Raw genomic sequence first — 21,195 nt, forward strand, 5'->3', positions numbered from 1 at the left:
AACATCCTCTTGCAGCCCAGAAAGTCAAACACATCCTTTTGCACACCGCCAGGATGTGCTTGGCTTTCTGGGCTGCATCCAAAGCAGTGTAGCCAGCAGGGCAAGCAAGGTGATTCTTCCCTCTGCCCTGCTATGGTGAGACCCCACCTGGAGTCCTGCACCTAGATCTGGGGCCCACTACATAAGAAGGATGTGAACCTGATGGAGAGAACCCAGAGAAGGGCCACCAAGATGATCAGAGGGCTGGAACACCTGGACTATAAAGGCAGACTGAGGAGAGTTGGCATTGTTCAGCCTGGAGAAGAGAAGGCTCCAGGGAGACTTTAGAGCAGCCTTCCTAATGGCAACCTGCTAGAGAGCTGGAGAGGGACCTTACAGGGGCATGTAGTATCAGGACAAGGGGGAATGGCTTTAAACTGAATGAGGGTAGGTTTAGGTTAGATATGAGGAAGAGATTCTATTCTATGAGGGTAGTGAGACACTGGAACAGGTTGCCCAGGGAAGCTGTGGATGCCCCATCCCTTGAAGTGTCATGGCCTGGCTGTTTGGGATTTTGAGCAACTTGATCTAGGGAAAGATGTCCCTGCCTATGACAGGAGGGTTGGAAATATATGATCTTTAAGGCCCCTTCCAACCCAAACTAATCTAGGTTCCTATGAATTCTATTTCATGGGATCCTGGCTCTCAATATATAACTTGAAGAAAAGTCTGCTATGATTACTCATCAATCCTTGTGGTAAACTTCTGTTTCCTGTCATGCCCTTCTACAGACTTCTCATATCTCACTTCCCAAATTCTGCTGCCCTCAACCAGAAAGTTGCTTCCAAAGTATCCTAATGACATCTTAAATTATTCTTCCCTACCTAAAGTATATAGCTGTCTAATTTCTGGTTCTGAATGAATTTCTATAGTAAAGATCTTCTATTATGACAACTTAAAGTTGGACTTTTCTTATTTAGAAGAGAGTTTGCTCTCTTCCAGAATCTCCTCTATCCTGTTGCATCTCTTATTTTTTTGGCTTATACAGCAATCTTGTATCCAGTACACTGCAAGTTTGCACATTTTCTATGTCTTAATATCCTCTTGTCTTTGCATCAGATTTGAGCACCACTTCCTTTACATTTGAGGCCTGACACTGCTTACATTTTGCCTATTTATCTCTCCAGTCTTCTTATCTTTATTTACATAAACATATCTTCTTTCTCTCCATGCCCTTCTCTAAAAAAAAGCTATAGTATCTGTTCACATGCATTACTAATTCCACGGTCAATGGTAAATACTGAGATAATAAAGCAGTGTTACTGTGAATAGCACACTGAAAACCTCAGAACAGTCAAGAGGAGTGTCAAAATCCTATATTGAATGTTAAAAATCAAGTGGATAAAAATATACAGAACACCCTCCCACAAAAAGCAGTAGTCAATGAGATGTTCCTGAGACAGAGATCATCCATCTGAATTTGTGTTTTGCATTATTTTCCTTATATGATCATTATTAGTCTTTCTTTTACTTCTTTAAATAAGACTTTAATTCACACTCCTCTGTTCCAGTGAACATCAATGCAGACCATTTTGGAACATCTGTCTGATCGAACAAAACCAGAACACCAGACTGCAGTCATCAGAACAGTTTAAACACAGTGTGCAGTTCAAGTGCCTGAGCAGTTAATTTCCTGTCAACTTTAATCTGTTTTCTGTCTTTTCCTCTTATGTCTCTGTCCTCACTGCTAATTATTCTGACTTGGAGCTTTAATAGCCAAGGCCTTTTCTCTACCACTGACCACATAATTGTGCTGGGGAAATGCTGTGGCTTAGGAAAGGAGAGGGACCCTGGAGTTTAAAATTATTTTATCAGTTGAGGAAGTGGAGAAACTGATACAATATTATTTTAAAATAACCCACACCAGAGTATTCTGAAAAAAAACCAACCCCCAAACATATTTTTCAGTGAAAGTGGTGGGCGACATTCAATTTCTGGTGACAAGTATTTAACACAGACTTTTCGTTCTGAAACATCTTCACCCTTCCCCTCTGAACAAGGGCAAGTCTCTTCTTCATTCTGATTGCAAGATTAAGTATTACCTGTTCTTATCCACAATAATTGTTTTTTCCATTTTTTAATTCATAAACAAGGAAAAGAGAAAAGCAGTTTAAGACAAAGCTAAATTAAATTCATCACTTCTCTTTAAAATACTGATTTAACCTCATATTCTTGAGGTAGCTTTTCCTCAAAGGGCACCCCAGTTTCTTATTCAAAGACATTATTTTTCTGTGGAAATTTTCAGTAGAATTACTGTTTTCAGTAGCAGAGTGAGCCACAGGATTTTGCAGCTCTTAATTCAAACCATGCAGGACTAACATAATACTCACATGTGCTTTACCTAAATCATTCTCATCTACACAAAACTCCCGTCTGTCCTATTTGTGTTCCCACACTGCTCAGCATCTTCCCCATGGTACCAACATTTATGCTGCTTTATGCATCCCATCTTTTTACTCTCACCACCCTCACGGGCTGGCTCCTCTCTTCTCCATGAAGCATCTCCACTTTTGCTGGCACAAAAGTTATAGCACTTGGTGAAAAAAAATGTAAAAGGAAGGAACCTTATTTAACTTTGAAAACAAGTCTCTGTGCACAAAGAGTGCTGCATTTCTTTACAGCTTCTAGTACCCATCAAATTCCACCAGATGTCGCCTGGTGAAATTTCAGTATACAAACTTCTCCACTGCTGCTCAATGGATAGCCCATCCTCTGGGATAACACATTTAATCAGTGAGGGGTAATGGCCAAGCAACTTCACCTGGCAAAAGGAGTGAGAATGTGTGAACGAAACAGCCCTGCAGACACTGAGGTCAGAAAACGAAGGGCAGGAGATGTTCTAGGTGCTGGAGCAGCAATTCCCCTGCAGTCCCTGGTGCAGAGATCTACTTGCAGCCCATGGAGCAGCCCCACACTGGAGCAGGTGGATGTCTCAGAGGAGGCTGTGACCCCATGGGAAGCCTGCACTAGATTAAGGGCACATAATAGTGAATTGTTTTTTGTTTCTGTTTTCCAGAGAAAAATGTAATTTCAGCTGTGCCAAAAAACCCCATAATTGCTCAATATTTCAGCTTTTGTACAAATTTCTGCCCCTTCAAATTAGATCAGTTTCTAAACAAAAGCATCATTTAAATGTGAAGTATCAGTGTTTCATTTTGGAAATATTTACTGCTTCCTTGTTTCAAACCTCCAGAATGAGACATTCTGCAATTTTCCTGAAAACTATCCCATATTCACAATTTTTTTCAGATTCTGCAAAAAATGAGTTTTGTATTTGTAATATTTTAGCTGGCAAGGGTGGAGATGCAGTAAGAGTACACCTACAACTTAATTAAGAGTTCACAAGGTCTGAACTTAAAAGTTCACATGAGGCTGTGTATATATATGGGAAGTGTAGAATTCCATGTGCTAAGTAGGTACTTAAGAGAGAAATAATTGAAAATGTCACTACAGAGAAGATTTAAGACTGCTTTTTTTTTTTTTTTTTTGAGGAAGACATGTAGAAGAATTTTCATGGAGGTTGTGACAAAGATGTGATAAACAACTAGCAGAAGTAAAAGCAGTGAGAAACATGAAGTCTCTCTCTAGTTTCCCAAGACTAAGATTTCCTTTTTGATATTAAACTCAGCATTGAATAATCTCCTCTGGTTTTACTCTCTGAACTCTGCTGCAGGTTTATCTTCACTCATTGGCCTCCTTAGGAGAGCCAATGAACGGAAGGCAGAATTGCTCAGCCTGCTTCCTCAGTGTTTGCCTGGGTTCTCAGCACAGGAAGCTCTGAAAAGTCAGAAGGAGGAACCTCTCCAGCTTTGAGGAGCCAGTCAGCCCAGAGCATGCACAGCTAAAGGAGAGGCATGGGAAAGGGGGAGAGGAAACACTGACACTGGATGCTGAGGATGTATTGGCAGGCAAGAAATACTCCCCATGACCACAGTTAAGTTGGTGGAGGGATGGATGGAGTGAGGAAGCTGCCTGAGCCATGAAAACAGGAACCAACATGAAGATTGCTGGGAAGACCATGTATGTTTTTGTGCTGCTCACCGTCACCATGGTCATGAGATTAGCAGGTGAGTCTAACTGGACCAATTGGCCATTGGGATGTAAGAATGGGAAATGTGCACAGCTCCTTTCTTTATAAAAGCTATAAATAGTTCTATGGCTTTAATTAAGTGCTAAAAATTATAATGCACAGTTAAGATATGCTTTCCCAATACCCACTCCTGCTCATCTTTTCTTAGTGGTCACAAGGCTGCCAGGTATTTTCCCTGTGGCTTCTATGTAGGCAACTGCGTAATGACCCTTAGCTGGGAACATACAATTTGTCACAAATGGCCTTTTTACTAAGACCTCCAAATCACATCATCTGAGAAAATGAATCTTTTGACACCCTAAAAATATGCCTGGGACAGTGTTTGGGAACTTGAAGCTTTTGGACATGTAGTTTCTGCTGAAGAGAGGCTGCAGGCACTTTGAAATAGGGCAGGGATCTCTCAGACCTTTCAGAGGAGAAGTGGAAGGTCTCTGATGTGCTGATAGAGGGGAGCAGCTTCTGGAATTTCATTCTATGGTGCATGGCCAGTATGAAGATGGGAAAGGCTTTTGTACCAAGGGCAATGGCAGTCCAAATTTTCTGTCTTTTAGTGTAGTTGACTTCATTTTAATACAGTTTAGCTACAGCAGTTAATGTTTCCCACATACTGCTCATTTGCATTTTCAGAGCTTATGTTTTTCCAGACACTATAAAGCAATCCAGGGATTTGATAATGGAGCTAAGGATTTGAGGAGCAGTTCCAGAAACTTAAACTGTTTCTGTATAGGAGGAGGAAGGCAGATAGGCCCATGAGATCCAAATTAAACTTTGGACATCTCTGAATAATATGTAACATGCATGTGTCCATTCCTATTATGGACAGATAGAACTAAACTACATGGACATGAGTTACTTCATTCCTATTGGTCAGAAAATAAAAATATCTCCTTTGTATTTTGTATTTTAAAGCAAAACAGATGCAGTCATTTTTGGTAGTGATGGAACACCCATCTATAATGTCTGGTGTGATGAGGAGAGGTTCTAAATGGTTACCCCAGTGCTGCCCACTGAAAAATTTAAATACTTCTTGAACATTATTAACATTATTTGGATCATTAACCTCACAACAGGCACACTGGTGGTAAAAGATCTGTCCCTATTCTCTAGGTAAGAACTATGTCAAAAGAATACTGAGGAAGCTGCTCAAGTTCATGCAGATCAATTATGGTATCATCAAAGACAATCTACATTTTTGAAGACAGTCACTCAAAAAGTAAAGGAGCATGAATACACCACAGAATATTAAAGAAAAAGTGGGGACACAAAGAGAAATCACACTGGCAAAAGTGATTTTAAAAAATTCAATTTGCTGGAAATATTTTTAAAAAGTCCAATGCCAAAAAGTGGAGAGTTGTCACCCTAAGGTGTTTAGGTTTTAACTTATTGGTGTCTTAGTTAACCAATTATATTGCCCTTCAAAGATTATAGAAAAAGGTGTTCTATTGAAATCTAATTTCACACCTGAAACCTCTTTCCTCAACCTGCTCCCAATAAAAAGCAGCCTACATTTGATGGGAAGTTTTTATCAAGCACTGCTCCTAAACTTGTTTCCTTCAGTATGAGGATGGCTCTTCTGAGCAAGATCTAGCAGCAAGAGTTTTTTCCTTCAGAGAGCACAGGCTAAATGTGTCAAGCTGATCTAATGTGCATATTCTGTCCAGATAATTTTAGTCTTCAGTGTTGCATGAAGCTCAGAAGGAACTATGTCCCCCCCTTCTGAAGACTAGAGCAAGCTACTCTGAAAGAAATGAAGTCATGGAAAATTTGTTGTATGTAACCAGACTTTATCTCCATTAACATTTTCCTTAACATTTCCTCAGCGTGTTGTTTTGTGTGACTGGGTTAGTTTTTACCACAGCAGATGGAGCAGCTCAGAAAAAAGGCTGAGGTTGCTTCCTAATTGTCATACCTAGATCTGCCCTCAGGAAGAGTTGGATAATAAGCTACTGAAGTTGTTGGAGCATGATCTCTACTAAAAATCCTTTTGTGACAATCCTCAGTAGCAGCAGTGAAAAAGACTCAGAATTAAAATATTTTTGATAATGCTCTGAAGGTTTCTCTAGTTTAGCTAAGCACACGACACCTCAAGTGGTTGTGTATACTCCAAGGGAGAATGGTAAGGACAGGCAAGGTCTTCCATGAAAAGTCCATGCAATAAATCTCTTTTTATTGAAATAACATTTACAGCATTTGACTGGGTACATACTGCCTCTGTAGTTTATCCTGTGACAATGGATATGTGCAAGTGCTTCACAGGAAGCTGCAAGAAATCCATTATCAGTAATGAGATGCGATTCCCTATGGTTGTTCAATTTTATCAATAGTGAAAAACTGAAGTCGGTGACATTGTGCTGGAATAATAGACTATGAGGTGAATGAAGTAAAGTTAATTTACAGAGCAACCTAGCTACAGTTCAAGTTTGCCTGCATATATAACTTCCTTGAATGCTACTGCTTTCATTTAGTTTCTTTCCTTAATAAAACCAGTACATTCTTTTTCACTAGTACCAATGTTTTGTTGCCTTTTGACTATCTCTGCCCTAATATGTTTCACTGCATCTGTCTCTGTAGACTTCTATTCTAGTTTATGGTGGAATCTTGCTCCAGATACAAAAAATGATAGCCAAAAAATCTATTATGGTAAACTTTCATTTGTCTCCATTTCACTATTTCTTTGCTGCTCCTTTGGGACTGTGTGCTGGAATTATTCTGACTTCTTTTACCCTAAAAGCATCTGAACCCAAGCAGCCTGTTTTTCTGATCCAAATTCTTTAAAATAATTCTGTACCTTTAAATAAAGCAAAAATTTTCATAGAACACATCTAAACTGCCATAGTCCAATCTTCCAAACACATCCTTATGAAACCAACATTTTATTTTGCTGTGGTCCAAACACAGAGTGCGTTTGTGCCTGAACTTGTCTGCTTTCAAAACCGTGGAAAGAAGGAGTTTCAGTCTTCCAAACTGACCGCATACTTCATGACTTACAAAGCAAGCAGATTTTCTTTAACTGTGAGTGCACTTTTTGAGGTAGGTGCTACTTAAAACTCACAGTGGATGTATTTTGTATAATGAGGTGCAATCATTCTTAAGAAAAAAGCATAGAGAATTTTCTTATGCTGCCTTATCTTGGTGTTGAATAAGACAATACTGGGATGAAAACTGCAATGCTAAGGGTAAGCAAGGTATGACTGTGATTTTGACCATTAAAAGTGAGGTCAGAAGGATGTTTTCATAGCAGTTTGTTATCTGCTCTCTGCAAAGTATGAAAAAGAAGGCACACAACCTACAGTTTGCAGACAATGATCTATTTTTGTTTAGAATAGTAGGAAAACGCTGCTTAAGCATAAGTGAAGAGTATTTGTTTTATTTTTCTTCTCACATGGCCGAGAGTAAAAGGCCAAGTTCAGCACATAGAACAAAATATAAAACAATCTGTGTCTGTTTCTACACTGAGAACTGGAAGCACTTTGTCACTTGTGATGTCACAGTGCTACTCTGAAAGCAATACTATCCAAGGCACTTTCACATCCAGTGCAAATCCCTTTTGCCCTCTTCCATTCCAGCTCACATTCTGCAAGAAGGAAGATTTATTTACTTACTTTGCACAGTTCAGAAGTAGCAAAGTTCAAAGTTTACAGCCAGACTGATATACTGTGTGACAGCTTATTAAGCTCAGTGATGATTTAGTATCAGCTGAGGATTTGGCCAACAGTGTTTGTTCTCTTCATTTAAGAAGTGTACCCATCCTTTTTTTTTTCCCCTACAGTCATACTATATTGAGACATAACTGGTTTACATGGGGATAAATCAATGAATTGCTGGATCAAATTGCAGGCATTTTATTAGAAAACACTTTTCACAAACAATTTGAGCACCAAAACAAGTATCCATTTTATTGAAAAGCTGATTTAAATACTGATTAAGACATGGTTCTGTATTTGACTTTCCAGTCAAAATTTGTTGGACTACCTATTTTTTATTATGATGACATTTTTAGCTACTGAATTTCAGCACACATCTAACATTCTACTCATCAAGGTCAACTGATTTTTCTTGTGTGACAGATCAATTCTTTATACTAATAACACTGTGTTCTTCCTGCTTTCAACAAATTTCCTCACACACTGCTGATACAGCCAATGCCATTAGTAAAAACTTAAATGGAATTACGGCAAAAATCAGCTGCTGAGAAACATTATCAGCAAGCTACCTTAAAACTGGCACCACCATTTAATTGCCTTTTCTTTCTCTCCTTAACCCAGTTCTTTATTCATCCCTTGAACAGTTGTAGTCCCTGTAGTTGTCCCTTTATTCTTTCAGCTTAATTTTTTTCAAGGGGACACTGTATCAAACACATCTCTACCTAAGTGAGCTTTAGCATCTTTTCATTGCCTTCAAAATCAGCTGTCTTGAAAGACTGCTTGAAAAGATACTGGAGAATGCTTAAGAGAATTGAAAGATCATAGAAAAATTACACACTAGGAGCTGGCAACTGCAAAGGTATATTCCACCTTGAGAGGGAAGTCTGAAACCTTGGGATCACTATTGACTGCTATCAGTGTCCTCAGCCCTCTGCAACATATAATGAGTCATGTTGAAGTTTGCAATCTTAAAAAATCCAGCCATTCTATGAGCACTTCATATTGCAAAACCAATGACAAAGAGCGTGAGATTACTATCTCAGTTTGCATGAAGCAGCAAGAAAAAGTGATAATACTTAATACTTTTCTTGGTGGCAAGAAAAGTACTGCAAGTGGCATGGTAGTGGCAACAGAAAATAAATGTGTTAAAAGAAGAACAAAATAACAATTTTGAGTATAAGGAAAAAAGGAATTTTGACGATAAAGGAAATTCCTAACTAGAATGAAATGAAAATAAGACATCTTTTCAAGGAATAATGAAAACTATGGGTAAAAGAGTATGAGCGTGAAACTAGCAATAAAGGTATAAGTCTTTTAATGTGTCCTTTTAAAGATACATCTGTGCTCAAAAAGCTGTGATCTAGGTTTCAAGAAACAGAGGCTTATGAACTTAGGTCAGCTATTTGATGTGTTTCTATAATGAAATTTAATGTAGTCTAACTACTCGCTTCTCACCCGAAACACAGGAAAGGTTTTTAGCCCACACTCCATCCTGTGCTGCTGTGACTATGTTTTCAAAGTCACAAATCTACACTATATAAGAATCTGTCAGTACATCAGCAATTCCTACCCTAGTACAAAGCACTTCTCTTTCATTTCATTCCAGACAAGCCTTGCTGGGTGTCACAGGAACTCTGTGGCAGTAGAAGGGGAAAACAGATGCAGAACCAGACTTGTATCTGAACTCTTCCAAGCATCCACTGTTGCCTTTTTGCTTATGACTTGCTGTGACTCATATACTACATTCATTCCAAGATACAGTTAGTCATTGGCTGTGGTATGATCATTGTTTCAGTTCATTATATCTCTAAGTTTAATACCTACAGAGGGTGTAGGGGGATGATGCATCAAAATGCTCTGGTAAATTATTACTGTAAGAAATAAAGAATCAAGAGGATGTCTGAGAAATATGTCTGAGAAAGTAAAGTAGTCTCTTTATAGTGCAAAAAACTCTTTAATAGTTAAATTTTGCAAGAGACTGTCATGGAAATTGAGGCAATAAAAATTTCTACTGTGGTTTAAAACCTGCTATAAAGAATAACAGAGGCTGGAAATCTTTCATGTTTGAAAGCAGCACTTTCAACCTGCATAACTGTCTCTGATTTTGCAGTGATTCCCCTCAAAAGTTTAGTGGCTTTACAATCAAATGTTCCTGTTTTTAAAATCTTTGTTCTTTCAATGTGAGAAAGTCTCTGAGAAATAGGAGAAATGACAAAATAAGTGATACTGAAAAGAAGCTAGTGTGACTCTTATTCATGACAGCTTTCAAACACTGCATAAACCAAACAGAAAAAAACCGAGCAAATTTTTTCCCCCAGTCTTTTCAAATTACAGTAACCTTACAATGACAACAATAACCAGCACATTTTTGAAAGACAAATGTGAACTGCTCAACCGAGTTTGTTTTTCCATAAAAGTGGAATCTGTCAGTGCGTTGGAATGTGCACTTAGTGCACTGCAATAGAGCTTGAGAACCTTCTCAGACATGGCTTGAAGTATTCTGCAACAGTCAAGGAGACACAATGAGAGATGACATAATTAGATCTCAGAGGCTGCAGTCAAACTGGAGAACCTCAGTCTAAAGGCCTGCTACGACCAGATGAGTCTTCAAGGTGAAATCTGATCACAATGGATTTGCATTCACAACCAAAATGAAATGGTTCAGTCTGGTGCTGTACAGAACTCCCAGAACCTGACTCCTCTGTTTTCCACATCAGTGTGACAGACAGCATGTACTTCTGGTTTCCTGAGCTCTGCTCTTTCTGGCTAACAGAAAAAATGATTGCTGTTTTCCAGAGTCAACTCAATTGTGAAGAACATAACTGAAAATGAGATGTTATTTAAAATAAATAGGCAACCCTTTATTTCTTATCTCTTGTGTGCAATGAAATAACAGTGCTGACATTTAATTACCATCCCATTTAATGCACCAAGATGAGCTTGATAGCTCACACCTTCAAATCTCTTGTTCTCTGCAGGCCCACAGAAGTTGAGGCCTTGTTGCACTAATTATTCCCTTTTTCAGCCACAGCCAGCTGTCAGTTCAGTTCAGATGTAAGATGAGATTTCACCTCAAGAGCTGTAGCTGTGCAAAATGCTGGTCAGAGCCTCCGAGAAGAAAAATGCTGATGTGGATGCCATAAATCTGCCTTAACACACTGGTCACAAACCAATTGATTATCACAGAGGAAACAGCAGCAAATGACTTTTAGCCACTTTGCAGCATGAAAAGACCATTCCAGAAGACAATGGTGTGGTGAGAGGTCTGAATTAAAATACTTGCAGCACTGAACATTTTCTCTTTAACAGAAATGGAATACTGTGCTGGTTTTTAGCAGGGAGAGAACTCATTTTCTTCATAGTGGTTTCTATGGAGCTGGATTTGTGCTGGAAACTGTGTTGACATTACAGAGATGTTTTGAGCAGTGCTTACACAGAGCCAAGGCCTTTTCTGATTGTCACACCACCACTGAGTGGACTGTGGTCCAAAAGAGCTGGAAAGGAACACAGCCAGGACAGCTGACCCCAACTGGCCATAGGGATATTCCAGACCATGTGGCATCATGCTCAGCACATAAAACTGGGGGAAGAACAAAGAAGGGATGCTTGGATGTGTGATGTTTGTCTTCCCAAGTCACCATTATGCATGATACAGTCCTGCTTTCCTGTAAATGGCTGAACACCTACCTGCCTTTGAGATGTTTTGTTCTTCTTGTGTGCATAGCTTTTGCTTTACCTATTAACCTCTTGAGTTTTCTCACCTTTCTGATTCTCTCCCCATCCCACTGTAGGGGGAGTCTACGAGAGAGAGAGCTTGTGGCTGTGTGGGGCTTTGTTGCCAGCTGGGATTAAACTACAAGAAACACTTCTGCTTGTTTAGTTCTCCTGTAGAGTAGACATACACCCTCTAGGTTTAGTGAAATTCCCAGAGGAAAGGGGAGATTGCAGCTTCCCTCAGAGCTCCTGAGTACATATCCAAGAACACAGGCTGGGCAGGCAGCATAAGGAGGACAAAGAAAGCAGATCAGGAGACCTTGGCAAAGGACTTGATTGTAGCAGGCCCACAAGAAATAATGGAAGTGAGGGAAAAGGAGTTCAGGTGTGATCATGTAAAAATGTGCAACCTGACAAGTCAGCAAAAGGGTGTGGAGTAGAAAAGAGGACTGAGGGAAAGAACCTGTTCTTTAGGGGCAGAGGGACCAAAGGAGATTTATTTTCGTGTCTTTACTTTCATAAGTAAAGCCAGCAATTCTGTGTCCCCTGCAGACCTGTCACTTTATGATGTATTGATTTATATTCTAATAAAATATACTTTTAGATACTTAATGGTTTTTGGTATGCTGATTAGAAAGAGAAAGCAGAATATGTCCAACTTCAATCCAATGAGAGGTCTTACCAACAACTTCAAAGTGGAGGAAATGCTAAGGCTGACCAGGAAGGATGGGATAGGGATGGGGATAACTTCTATTTAAGGAACTGCCTTTGTATTTGGGGATCCCGTACCTATTTACACATTAACTTCTGGGAATATACATTTTGGATTGCTTCTGAATAAAGCTAATTCTGTGGTAAGAACTAGTAAGTTTTGACCTTTCCTGGGATAATATTTTAGTTTGAAATAGAAAGTTCATCAGAAACTTCCATGAAAATAGATGACATTATGCTTCATGGTTTGGAAGCTCCCCATCAAGTATTACCCAGGTCCAGTCCTATTTTGCTTGTGAGTCACTTCAAAGTCGCTTCAGAAACACAAATTAACCAAACCTTTAAGGATTTTTGGCAGACACATTCTTTTGTAAAGGAAAGCAAAAGATCATGTTTCTAGCAGCATGTACCCAAAAAAGAGCAAATCAAGGAAGAAAATTCACAATTAATATTTACACCAATGCTGCTTACCTGCACTCTCACAATAAAAGAGGGCAATAAAGTGAAGACAGTTTAACCTTTTATATTATAAGACCTCTTTGAAAAAGTATGAAGCTGTGTGGCTAGGATAAGCAAGATGATTTTTTACTAATTAATGTGTCATCTGGGGAAAATTCTTGTCATACTTAAAGTCATCTGAATCAATAACAAGATACAGGGAATTTCATACAATTTCTACAAATTTTCTATAAACCTAAAATTGTATTTAAACTTGATTCAGCAGATTTTAAGCTTTCTGATGTGGTTTCTTGGAGTGAAGTGAAATGAATGGTGCCTGGTTCATTCAGAGGAGAATATAACAGAAAGGCATAGCAAAAAGCATCACTTTCACTGCCTCTTAGTTTACAGCCTTGAAGCTTGAATACCCATTGTGTTGGGTTTTTAACATTGCAATGAGCTGCTTAGGAGATGCTGAGTTGAAAGACAAGTAAATTTCTGCTGCTTTAATATGTAAATGGAAGTCTACCCAGTTCAATATGCACAACACTGTCATTCTTGTTCAACATTTGCAAACATTATCCAAAAAAACCCCCAGTTCCAACACAGGGGCAGTTTGGGTGCTCAGGTTTGCTTAGTCATTTTCAGATTCCCACTGTATGGGATTTCATATGAATGCAGAAGTAAAAGTTGTTTATTTTGTTGGCAGCAATGGTTAGAGAGAAAAGCCACTGTCGTGTGGCCAGATGCAACAGTCATATTCCTGTATTTTAGGTCCTGTGAGCAACCCACTGGAGGATTTGCTCACACAAGCACAGCCTTTGGATGCGGAACCGCTGAAGACAATGGGCAGGAGTAGGGTCCTCCTCCAGTATCCAGTCTTATCCACTAAGATGATCCTCAGTGGGAAATTTGTATTGCAGGGGTTGGCCATGACAGGCCATTGGCTCCATAATCCACAGCTGTAGGAAGAGATGACAGACAACGTGCAGATGAGCACAGCCATGGCCTCACGCTTGTTTGTAGCACTGCAGACATTTCCCTGTGAAGTCCAGACCACAACTCCTGGGCTCCCTCTCACACATTCTCTTTTTTTTTCTCCTCAGGAAACAACTCCTCAGTGTTAGTGATGACTGTAGGTAACAGCTCAGTTCTCACCTGCTTTCTCAAAGGAAATATAACTATGCTAACATGGACAATAACCCCCAAGGCTGGAGGCCTGTGCACCTTGGTATACAGGGTTGATACGAACGAGACACACAGAACAACCTGTAGTGACAACATAAACTGGATCTTCAGAGCAGGTCTGCCTCCTGCCCTTGGGATATGGCAAGTGGGGCTAGCCCAGGAGGGAAATTACAGCTGTGAAGCGGCAACAACAGAAGGGAATTTCCACACAAGGTACCACCTGACCGTGCTGGGTAAGGAATGTGCAAAAGGGAGCTTTTTAAAAATTAGACTAATGAGGGTAAGGTTAGATTAGATATTAGGAAGCTATTTGGTATTGTGAGGATAGTGCCACTGGAACACTGATTGTCCAGAGAAGCTGTCGACATCCCAGTGTTAAAGACCAGTGAGACTTGAAGCAACCCAGTCTTGTGGAAGGTGTCCCTTTGCATGGCAAGGTGGTTGGAACTAGAGCATCTTTAGAGCATCTTTAAAGTTCCTTCCAACCTAAGCCATTCTGTGATTCTGTGATTCTTGCTGGGACAAACTCATGCATTTCATTGGGAGTATCTCTGTGTCTCCTTTCTCCTTGTTTCCCATAACTCTTCTCCCTTCTGCTGCTCCCTTTTTCCACTGTCTAGTTAGAAGTGACAGGTGTGAAGCAATTTCCCATGTACACACAGAGGATATGAATGGCTGTGATGAGGCTCAACTGGATGCAGGAGAGTTGGGCAAAAGGGAAAAAGAGAGCTCTTCTTTGTCTCGTGTGTTTTGGGCCCATGTTGTGGGATGGGATGGGATGGGACGGGATGGGACGGGACGGGACGGGACAGGACGGGACGGGACGGGACGGGATGGGACGGGATGGGATGGGATGGGACGGGATGGGATGGGATGGGATGGGATGACAGCCCCAGCCTTATTCTCCTCTTTTCACTGGGTTCAGTTTGGGTTCATTTTGGGCAGAGGACAAGAACCGCCCATCCCAGCTGTTCCAAACTAACTCCATGCATGTCCCCTTGCTGGTGCTTTGCAGCCCCCCCGAGGCTGAGCCTGTCCTGTGATGAGCAGGGCAGCCCTGTGTGTGAGGCAGCAGCAGGGAAGCCACCGGCTCAGCTCTCCTGGGTCCCAGAGGGCAGCTCCACTGCAGAGGAGAAGTGCCACAACAACGGGACAGTGACTGTTCTCAGCAAGTTCACAGTGTGTAGCACCAATGTCACCAATGTGACCACCTGCATGGTGTCCCACCCAGCTGGGAACTGGAGCCAGTCCATATCCTGCTGTCCCTCAGGTGAGCTTCCCTTTGTGCTTTCTGTGTTAAAAACCCTGTCCAGCTTTCTCAGCTCTTGTTCCTTCTTGAAAGGAAAGTCTCTAAAATATACAGAAATCTTCAGTGAAGTCCTATAGAGACAAGAGTATCATCCCTGACTGCCTTTGCCCAGAAACATCAGTGGCTTCTTTGTGTTCTGGACATTATTTCCTAATGCTTTCTTCCCTAAGAGGGATATATATACATGTGGTAATATTCTTTTGGTAGTGGAAATGCTTATGGAAATGGGAGAAAGCAGTCATTATCCTTGTATTCAAATAATCACTTGGAATGAGAATATTAGGATTTTTTTTTTTGGATGCAAATTTTAATACCGTGGTAAGAGAGACGGTGAGCCAAGTCTCGAGTTGCTAGCAGAAAAAAATACATTCCTTCATTCCAAATTTTGAATGTCTGATAACGTATGACCCTTGGGTTCTGGTTTTTGGTTTTCTTGTTGCTTTTGAGAATATTTATGACTACTGAGAAATGATGAGTCCTTGAGAGGAACTCAGGTTTGGCTTAGTGAAAATATATTATGAGTGGCCACTGTGACATTAGTGGAATCTACTTTTGCCTCTGACAGACACTCCATTTGTATTTCTCAGCAAAGTTTCATTACTATGTTCCTTTCTGCTAAAGGACATTCTATTTGTTTTACAAGCCTGCTGAAAATGCATGTATGTTCTAGAGCAACTTTAATCTTCTACTGAAATAATACAGAAACTGAGAAGAAGATATAACTGAGACTGTCTCTTTATGTTTAGAGAAAATCGACACCAACGTTTTCCTGTATGCCTGCATCATTACTTGTGTTCTGATCATTATCACCTTGCTGGCTGTCATTTACTATTTCAAGCTCCATGGTGATAGGTATGTACTTATACTAAGGTGCTAAGGAAAAATCGTCTAGTGCTAGAAGAAATTTTAAAGTACTCTTTGTGTCTTGAAATAATATGATTCTGTCAGTCTGTGCTGCTGTGATTAACCAAATTAACTACATCAAATATTTCTGTACTGAAGACACTGTGCACTGTGCATTGCACACATCTTCACAGAATGATGCCCTGAGTAAAATATAAATGGGAAGAAGTTGGGCAAGGACCCTGATTGCACTGCCTCCTAAAGGGGAACACTTATTTCTGATAGGAATCTGTGAGAGTAAATCTTCTTCAGATACTGTCATAGTCTGCCAGGATCTCTCAGGGCACTGGTTCTGCTGCCTAGTAAGTTCCACTAAATGCCAGAGGACTGAGCAATGCCAGCCTGCCATATGAGCAGAATGAACAGCAGATTCTATCTGTATTTATTAAAAAATTCCTTGAGTGAAGCTGGGCTCTGGTCCCTTTAGGATTTCCTATGGGGAAAAAAAAAGTAGTTCTGAGGAATACCAACAGAAATAATTTGTGGAGTGGAATGATGAATTAGCACCTGTACTGAAAACGTCAGCTAGGTTCCTCATTTGCCTGTTACAAACTGTTTTTCTCTCAGACCTTTTCCCTCAGAGGTGAAGAATTAGTTCAATACCATTTCACTAACTGCAAAATGTATATCCTTACAGAGGGCTTTGGTTCTAATCTGCTTCCTACAAACAGAAGAAAAAACTTTTTTAGAAAGGTAGGGTGCTATAATTTCAGGATCAAATGTCAAGGAGAGAGAGACATGAGAAGGTTTTACTCTTGAAGACAAGAAAAAGAAATGTTTCATAAGCTTTTGATCAAAGAAACCAAGCTGTGATCCAGCTGAACGTATTTTAATACTTTTCTTTTTCACAGACAATGCCACAAAACCAAACCTCCTGAAATTGCTCCTATACATTCCCAACAGGTAAGAAGAATTATGCAAATTAGACCATCACCAAATCATGGTGATTCTGGTGGCCCTGGAAACATGATTAGTGAAAGGAAAACATTAGATTTTTACTCTCAGCTTTCAGCAAGTACTAGGGTGTCTGATATATTTACTCTTATCTCTTTATAGGACAAAATGAAGTTATTATCTTCACCATAACTTTGACCTGGAACAAACACTAGAGGTGTGTTCCAACAGCAAACACTCAGCTAAAGCCATCCTTTAATTTTAACAAGGAGTCAGTACCACCACATTTCCCTTGTCATATCACATACCCTGTCCACAACTACTCTCCAGATAATAGCATGGGTTGGGGGATATTAAGAAAACTGTTAGTGTACAAGAAGATTAAGCAACAAGATTAACAGACACCAAAAGAAAAAGAATATCCCTTTTGGTGTCCAGAATGATAATTGTGTGAATTTTGAAGGCCACTCTTTATCTTGCATGGTCAATCCACAATTAAAGAAACAATCATACTCAAGAACATGGAAGGAGAGCTGAGCTGCAAACTGGGAGATATTTTTTGATATCCTATGTTGTTAGAAGCTTCCTGTGTAACTGAGCAATTCACCTGTAAGCTGTCTCTGTTCTTTGCTGCCAAATCCAAATAACAGCATCTCTACATAGACAAGATATGTTACAATTATATCGTATCTGTGCACCTACAGTATACACTAGACTCAAATTCTGCTATCAACTTAAAAAGATGCTTCAGTTTCTAAAGAGACTTAGTCAGTTCTAGTTATTAGTATTCCTGCTGCCCTCCCTCCCAACTGCTGACAGACACAGTTGCATTAATGTAAAATAATGGTTTAAGTACCAGTGTTCTTGCTGTCATGTCATGGGACTTTCACTGGCATGTCTGTAGACTGAAATGCAGACTGATTAGGAATGAATCAAGGTCAAGACTCTAGCATATTATTTGCTCTTTCTAGAGAGTCAGACCCTAATAAAATTTTTTTTCAGGCCAATGAAAGTGGAGTAGAAGGGAAGATAAAGGAGGCAAATGAAACAACACCTCAGCTTTACCCTCCAAATCTTTGATAGAAACAGCAATCCACATTCCTTGGTAGAAAAAGAAATAGAGGGATTTTTTTTTATATAGTTGAAGAGGAGTAAATATGCGAGCACTATTTCCCAGTAATTTTCTTCAGTCCAGATGAAAGATTTGCAGAGATTTGCCAAGCTAAATTCCTCCTTGTATTCACAGTTTTTGGTTTTGTTTTGCTAGGATGACACAATGGAAGTGGAACCTTATACTACTTATGTTCAAAAGGAAAATGTAATTTACAACTCAGTGTCTGATCTGACAGTGGGGCAGAATCTTCCACAGGAGTTGTGTCCAGGAACATGAATGATTCAACAACATCAGAAAAGGAAAGAGATTCTTTATGGAAGACTGGTTATAGAAAGAAACTTGGAGGATTTCTTCAGATTTTGGGGCAGCATAGATCACTAGGTCTGTTCAAACACCTCTGCTTGCTGATGAGTCCATAATTCTTTTTTTCTCCCTGTTTTGCTTTCTTCCTTGGGAAAATGTGTTATTCCTTGGGAATATATGACTGACCACACACCATAGTTTTTTCCTGGAAAAGAAGTTGTGAGCAGTCTTCCCTTTGCTGTTGTTGCCTGGGGATCCTAGTTCTGTCAGTCACTTGTAGTTGTTACTTTGATGCACTTGACACTATGATGTACACATTTGGGAGACAGAGGAGTGTTCTGTCTGAACTGAAACAAAACACTCTTCCACCAACAGCCACTTTTTTCTAATACATATGTTAATAACACATGACCTGATGACCTACTGATCATCACTGAATACCTCAAATAGCAGAAAATAATGGTAGGGAAGACTTAGTTCTGAAAATGGAAATAAGGGATAAATTCAGAAGGTCATCCACTAAGAAGGAGACTGCACTAGCATGACTAATTCACTTGTTAGGTTCATATCCAGTATTTCATGCCATTATGGAGTGTCATCCAGAAGAATCTGGACAAGGTTGACAAGTAGGCCAATGGGAATCTCATGAGATTTAACAAGACCAAGTGCAAAGTGCTGCACCTGGGCTGGGACAACCCCTGGTATCAACACTGACTGGGGCATGAACAGATTGAGAGCAGCCCTGCTGAGAAGGACTTGGGGTGGATGAGAGGCTGGCCATGACCCAGCAAAGTGCACTTGCATCCCAGAAAACCAAACGTCTCCTGGGCAGCATGGCCAGCAGGGGAAGGAAGGGATTCTGCTCCTCTGCTCTGCTCTTGTGAGACTCCACCTGCAGTGCTGCATCAGCTCTGGGGTCCCCTGCACAAGCAGGACATGGACCTGCTGGAGCAGATCCAAAAGAGGCCATCAAGATGATTAGAGGGATGGAACACCTCTCCTGTGAGGAAAGGCTGAGAGAGTTGGGATTGTTCAGCCTGGAAAAGAGAAGGCTTTGGGGTGACCGAATTTTGGCCTTCCAGCACCTGAAGAGAAAGACAGAAATGGACTTTTACAAGAGCATGAAGTGACAGGGTAGTGGGGAATGGATTCAGAATGAAAGAGAGTAGGGTTAGATAAAATATTAGGAGGAAATTCTTTTCTTTGAGGGTGGTGAGACATTGGAGTAGGTTGACAGAGAAGCTGTGGATGCCCCACCCATTGAAGTGTTCAAGAACAGGTTGGATGGAGCTCTGAGAAACCTGGTCTAGTGAAAGGTGACCCTGCCAGTGCCAGGGGGGTGCACCTTGATTTTTTAAGGTCCCTTCCAACCCCAACCACTCTATTACTTTGTGATTTCCACTAAATATGTTCATTCTGTGTTTCAGATCACTGGTATGATTATTTTTCTATAAGATTCCATGACGATATGGCATTCCTCTCTTTCTTAAAAGTATAAGCATTAAGATACTGTAAAATAACCAAAAACAAAGTAAATATTTCACAAAACAAAACAAGTACAAATATATCTTCTATAAATGTGCAATAATGTACAAAAAAGATAAAATGCTTGCTAGTTGTAGTAATATTTATTTTTATTACCAAAACGGAAGTTTCGTTTCATTTGTATGTCTAGATATTTTACTTATATTCTTTTCAATGTACTTCCAAGGTCACTTTTTTGTATGCAAATTAGCTTATGTATCTTATTGTGTCTCATTTTGAGGTTACTTATTCTCATCTTCACAAAATATTCCTTGGAAATAAGAAAAATAAATTGTCCTCTATATAGTAGCAGTTGTCAACTGTTTTTGATTGATGTCTTTCTAGCAAAAGTATGAACTGATTTTACAGTAACAATAAAGAAACATGTTTATAAGCCTCTGTTGACTACCTCTTATTTCAGTATTTTAAAAGACCGACTGGGTACTTAGTCTGATTGCAGCATCAGAAGAACTGGATTTTTCCTTTAGATTTAGAAATATTGTTTGACACACATTGTTAGAGCTTTCTTTTGAGCTAAGCTCCCAAGGACTATGACGCAGTGCTTGGAAAACAGACTTCTAAGCTAATTGCAGTTCCTAAATGTATTGCTCATGTAAACTGATACAGTTGGTGATTTACTCTCACTCTAGCAGCTATCAAACAGCCACTATTGCCAGGTGCTTTTTGCAAGCAAGTATTGCTTTTCTCCATTTTTGCATGTCATTTTAGAGTGGAAGGGATCAAAGCTGAATATCAAGCAGCTACAAACAACTTTTAAAGGAACTTCAGTTTCCAGTGACTGACCAAGGAAGAGAGCCAGTCAACACAGGCATAATCCTCTGAAATTCCTCACTTAAAATAGGTGTTATACTGACCAGTGATCTGTTTTTCCCACTCAAAAACAGAGTGCCATCACTTCCTAAGACTTTTTTTCTGTGGACTGGAAAGTGTTTTACATTGTTAAGCCTTCATAAATGGGGTTCATCAGCTCTTGAAGGTAGATTGTTGCCAGTTTATAAGCAATATATATTTACTGAAGTGTACTATCTGTTAACCTGCTGTCTAGCTGTAGGGTTTTATCATCCTTCACAGGCCTATTACACTGGACTAAATCACATAAGTTCCATGCCTGGACATTTCTAAGTTGCTAATTGGTTGATTATTTTCTTTGTCCTTTACTTTGTTCCACATTCACACCTGCTATGTGCAGAAAAACAGAATTTTAGTTTGTGATTGTGAAAAATAAGATTAAGAGTCTTATGTATACACACATACAGGTATGCTCTTGGTCCCCCGCAGCACGGAATTCTAAAGAGTCTCTTTG

The 21,195-nt window shown here is 39.8% G+C and overlaps 1 protein-coding gene across 1 annotated transcript; it reads left to right on the forward strand.

Moving 5' to 3' along the window:
• Positions 1–3,226: 3,226 nt before the first annotated feature.
• On the forward strand, positions 3,227–20,265 carry LOC139592937 (cell surface glycoprotein CD200 receptor 1-A-like). The gene is made up of 6 exons (XM_071433359.1): positions 3,227–4,106; positions 13,743–14,057; positions 14,840–15,094; positions 15,880–15,985; positions 16,888–16,939; positions 18,198–20,265. Exons 1-6 carry the CDS (start codon positions 4,019–4,021, stop codon positions 18,318–18,320), a joined length of 939 nt encoding a protein of 312 aa, XP_071289460.1. The 5' UTR covers positions 3,227–4,018; the 3' UTR covers positions 18,321–20,265.
• The last annotated feature ends 930 nt before the right edge of the window (positions 20,266–21,195 follow it).

This window comes from Agelaius tricolor, unplaced genomic scaffold (assembly GCF_023055355.1).
Source record: "Agelaius tricolor isolate 1412-34295 unplaced genomic scaffold, bAgeTri1.0.p SCAF_9, whole genome shotgun sequence".
Classification (NCBI taxonomy): Eukaryota; Metazoa; Chordata; class Aves; order Passeriformes; family Icteridae; genus Agelaius; species Agelaius tricolor.

Excerpts from the sequence above, each read along its gene's own strand:
- LOC139592937 (XM_071433359.1), top strand. The coding sequence starts at position 4,019 with ATGAAAACAGGAACCAACATGAAGATTGCTGGGAAGACCATGTATGTT. Across the intron at positions 4,107-13,742 it reads CATGGTCATGAGATTAGCAG|GAAACAACTCCTCAGTGTTA; the intron begins GTGAGTCTAACT and ends TTTTCTCCTCAG. Across the intron at positions 15,986-16,887 it reads TTCAAGCTCCATGGTGATAG|ACAATGCCACAAAACCAAAC; the intron begins GTATGTACTTAT and ends TCTTTTTCACAG.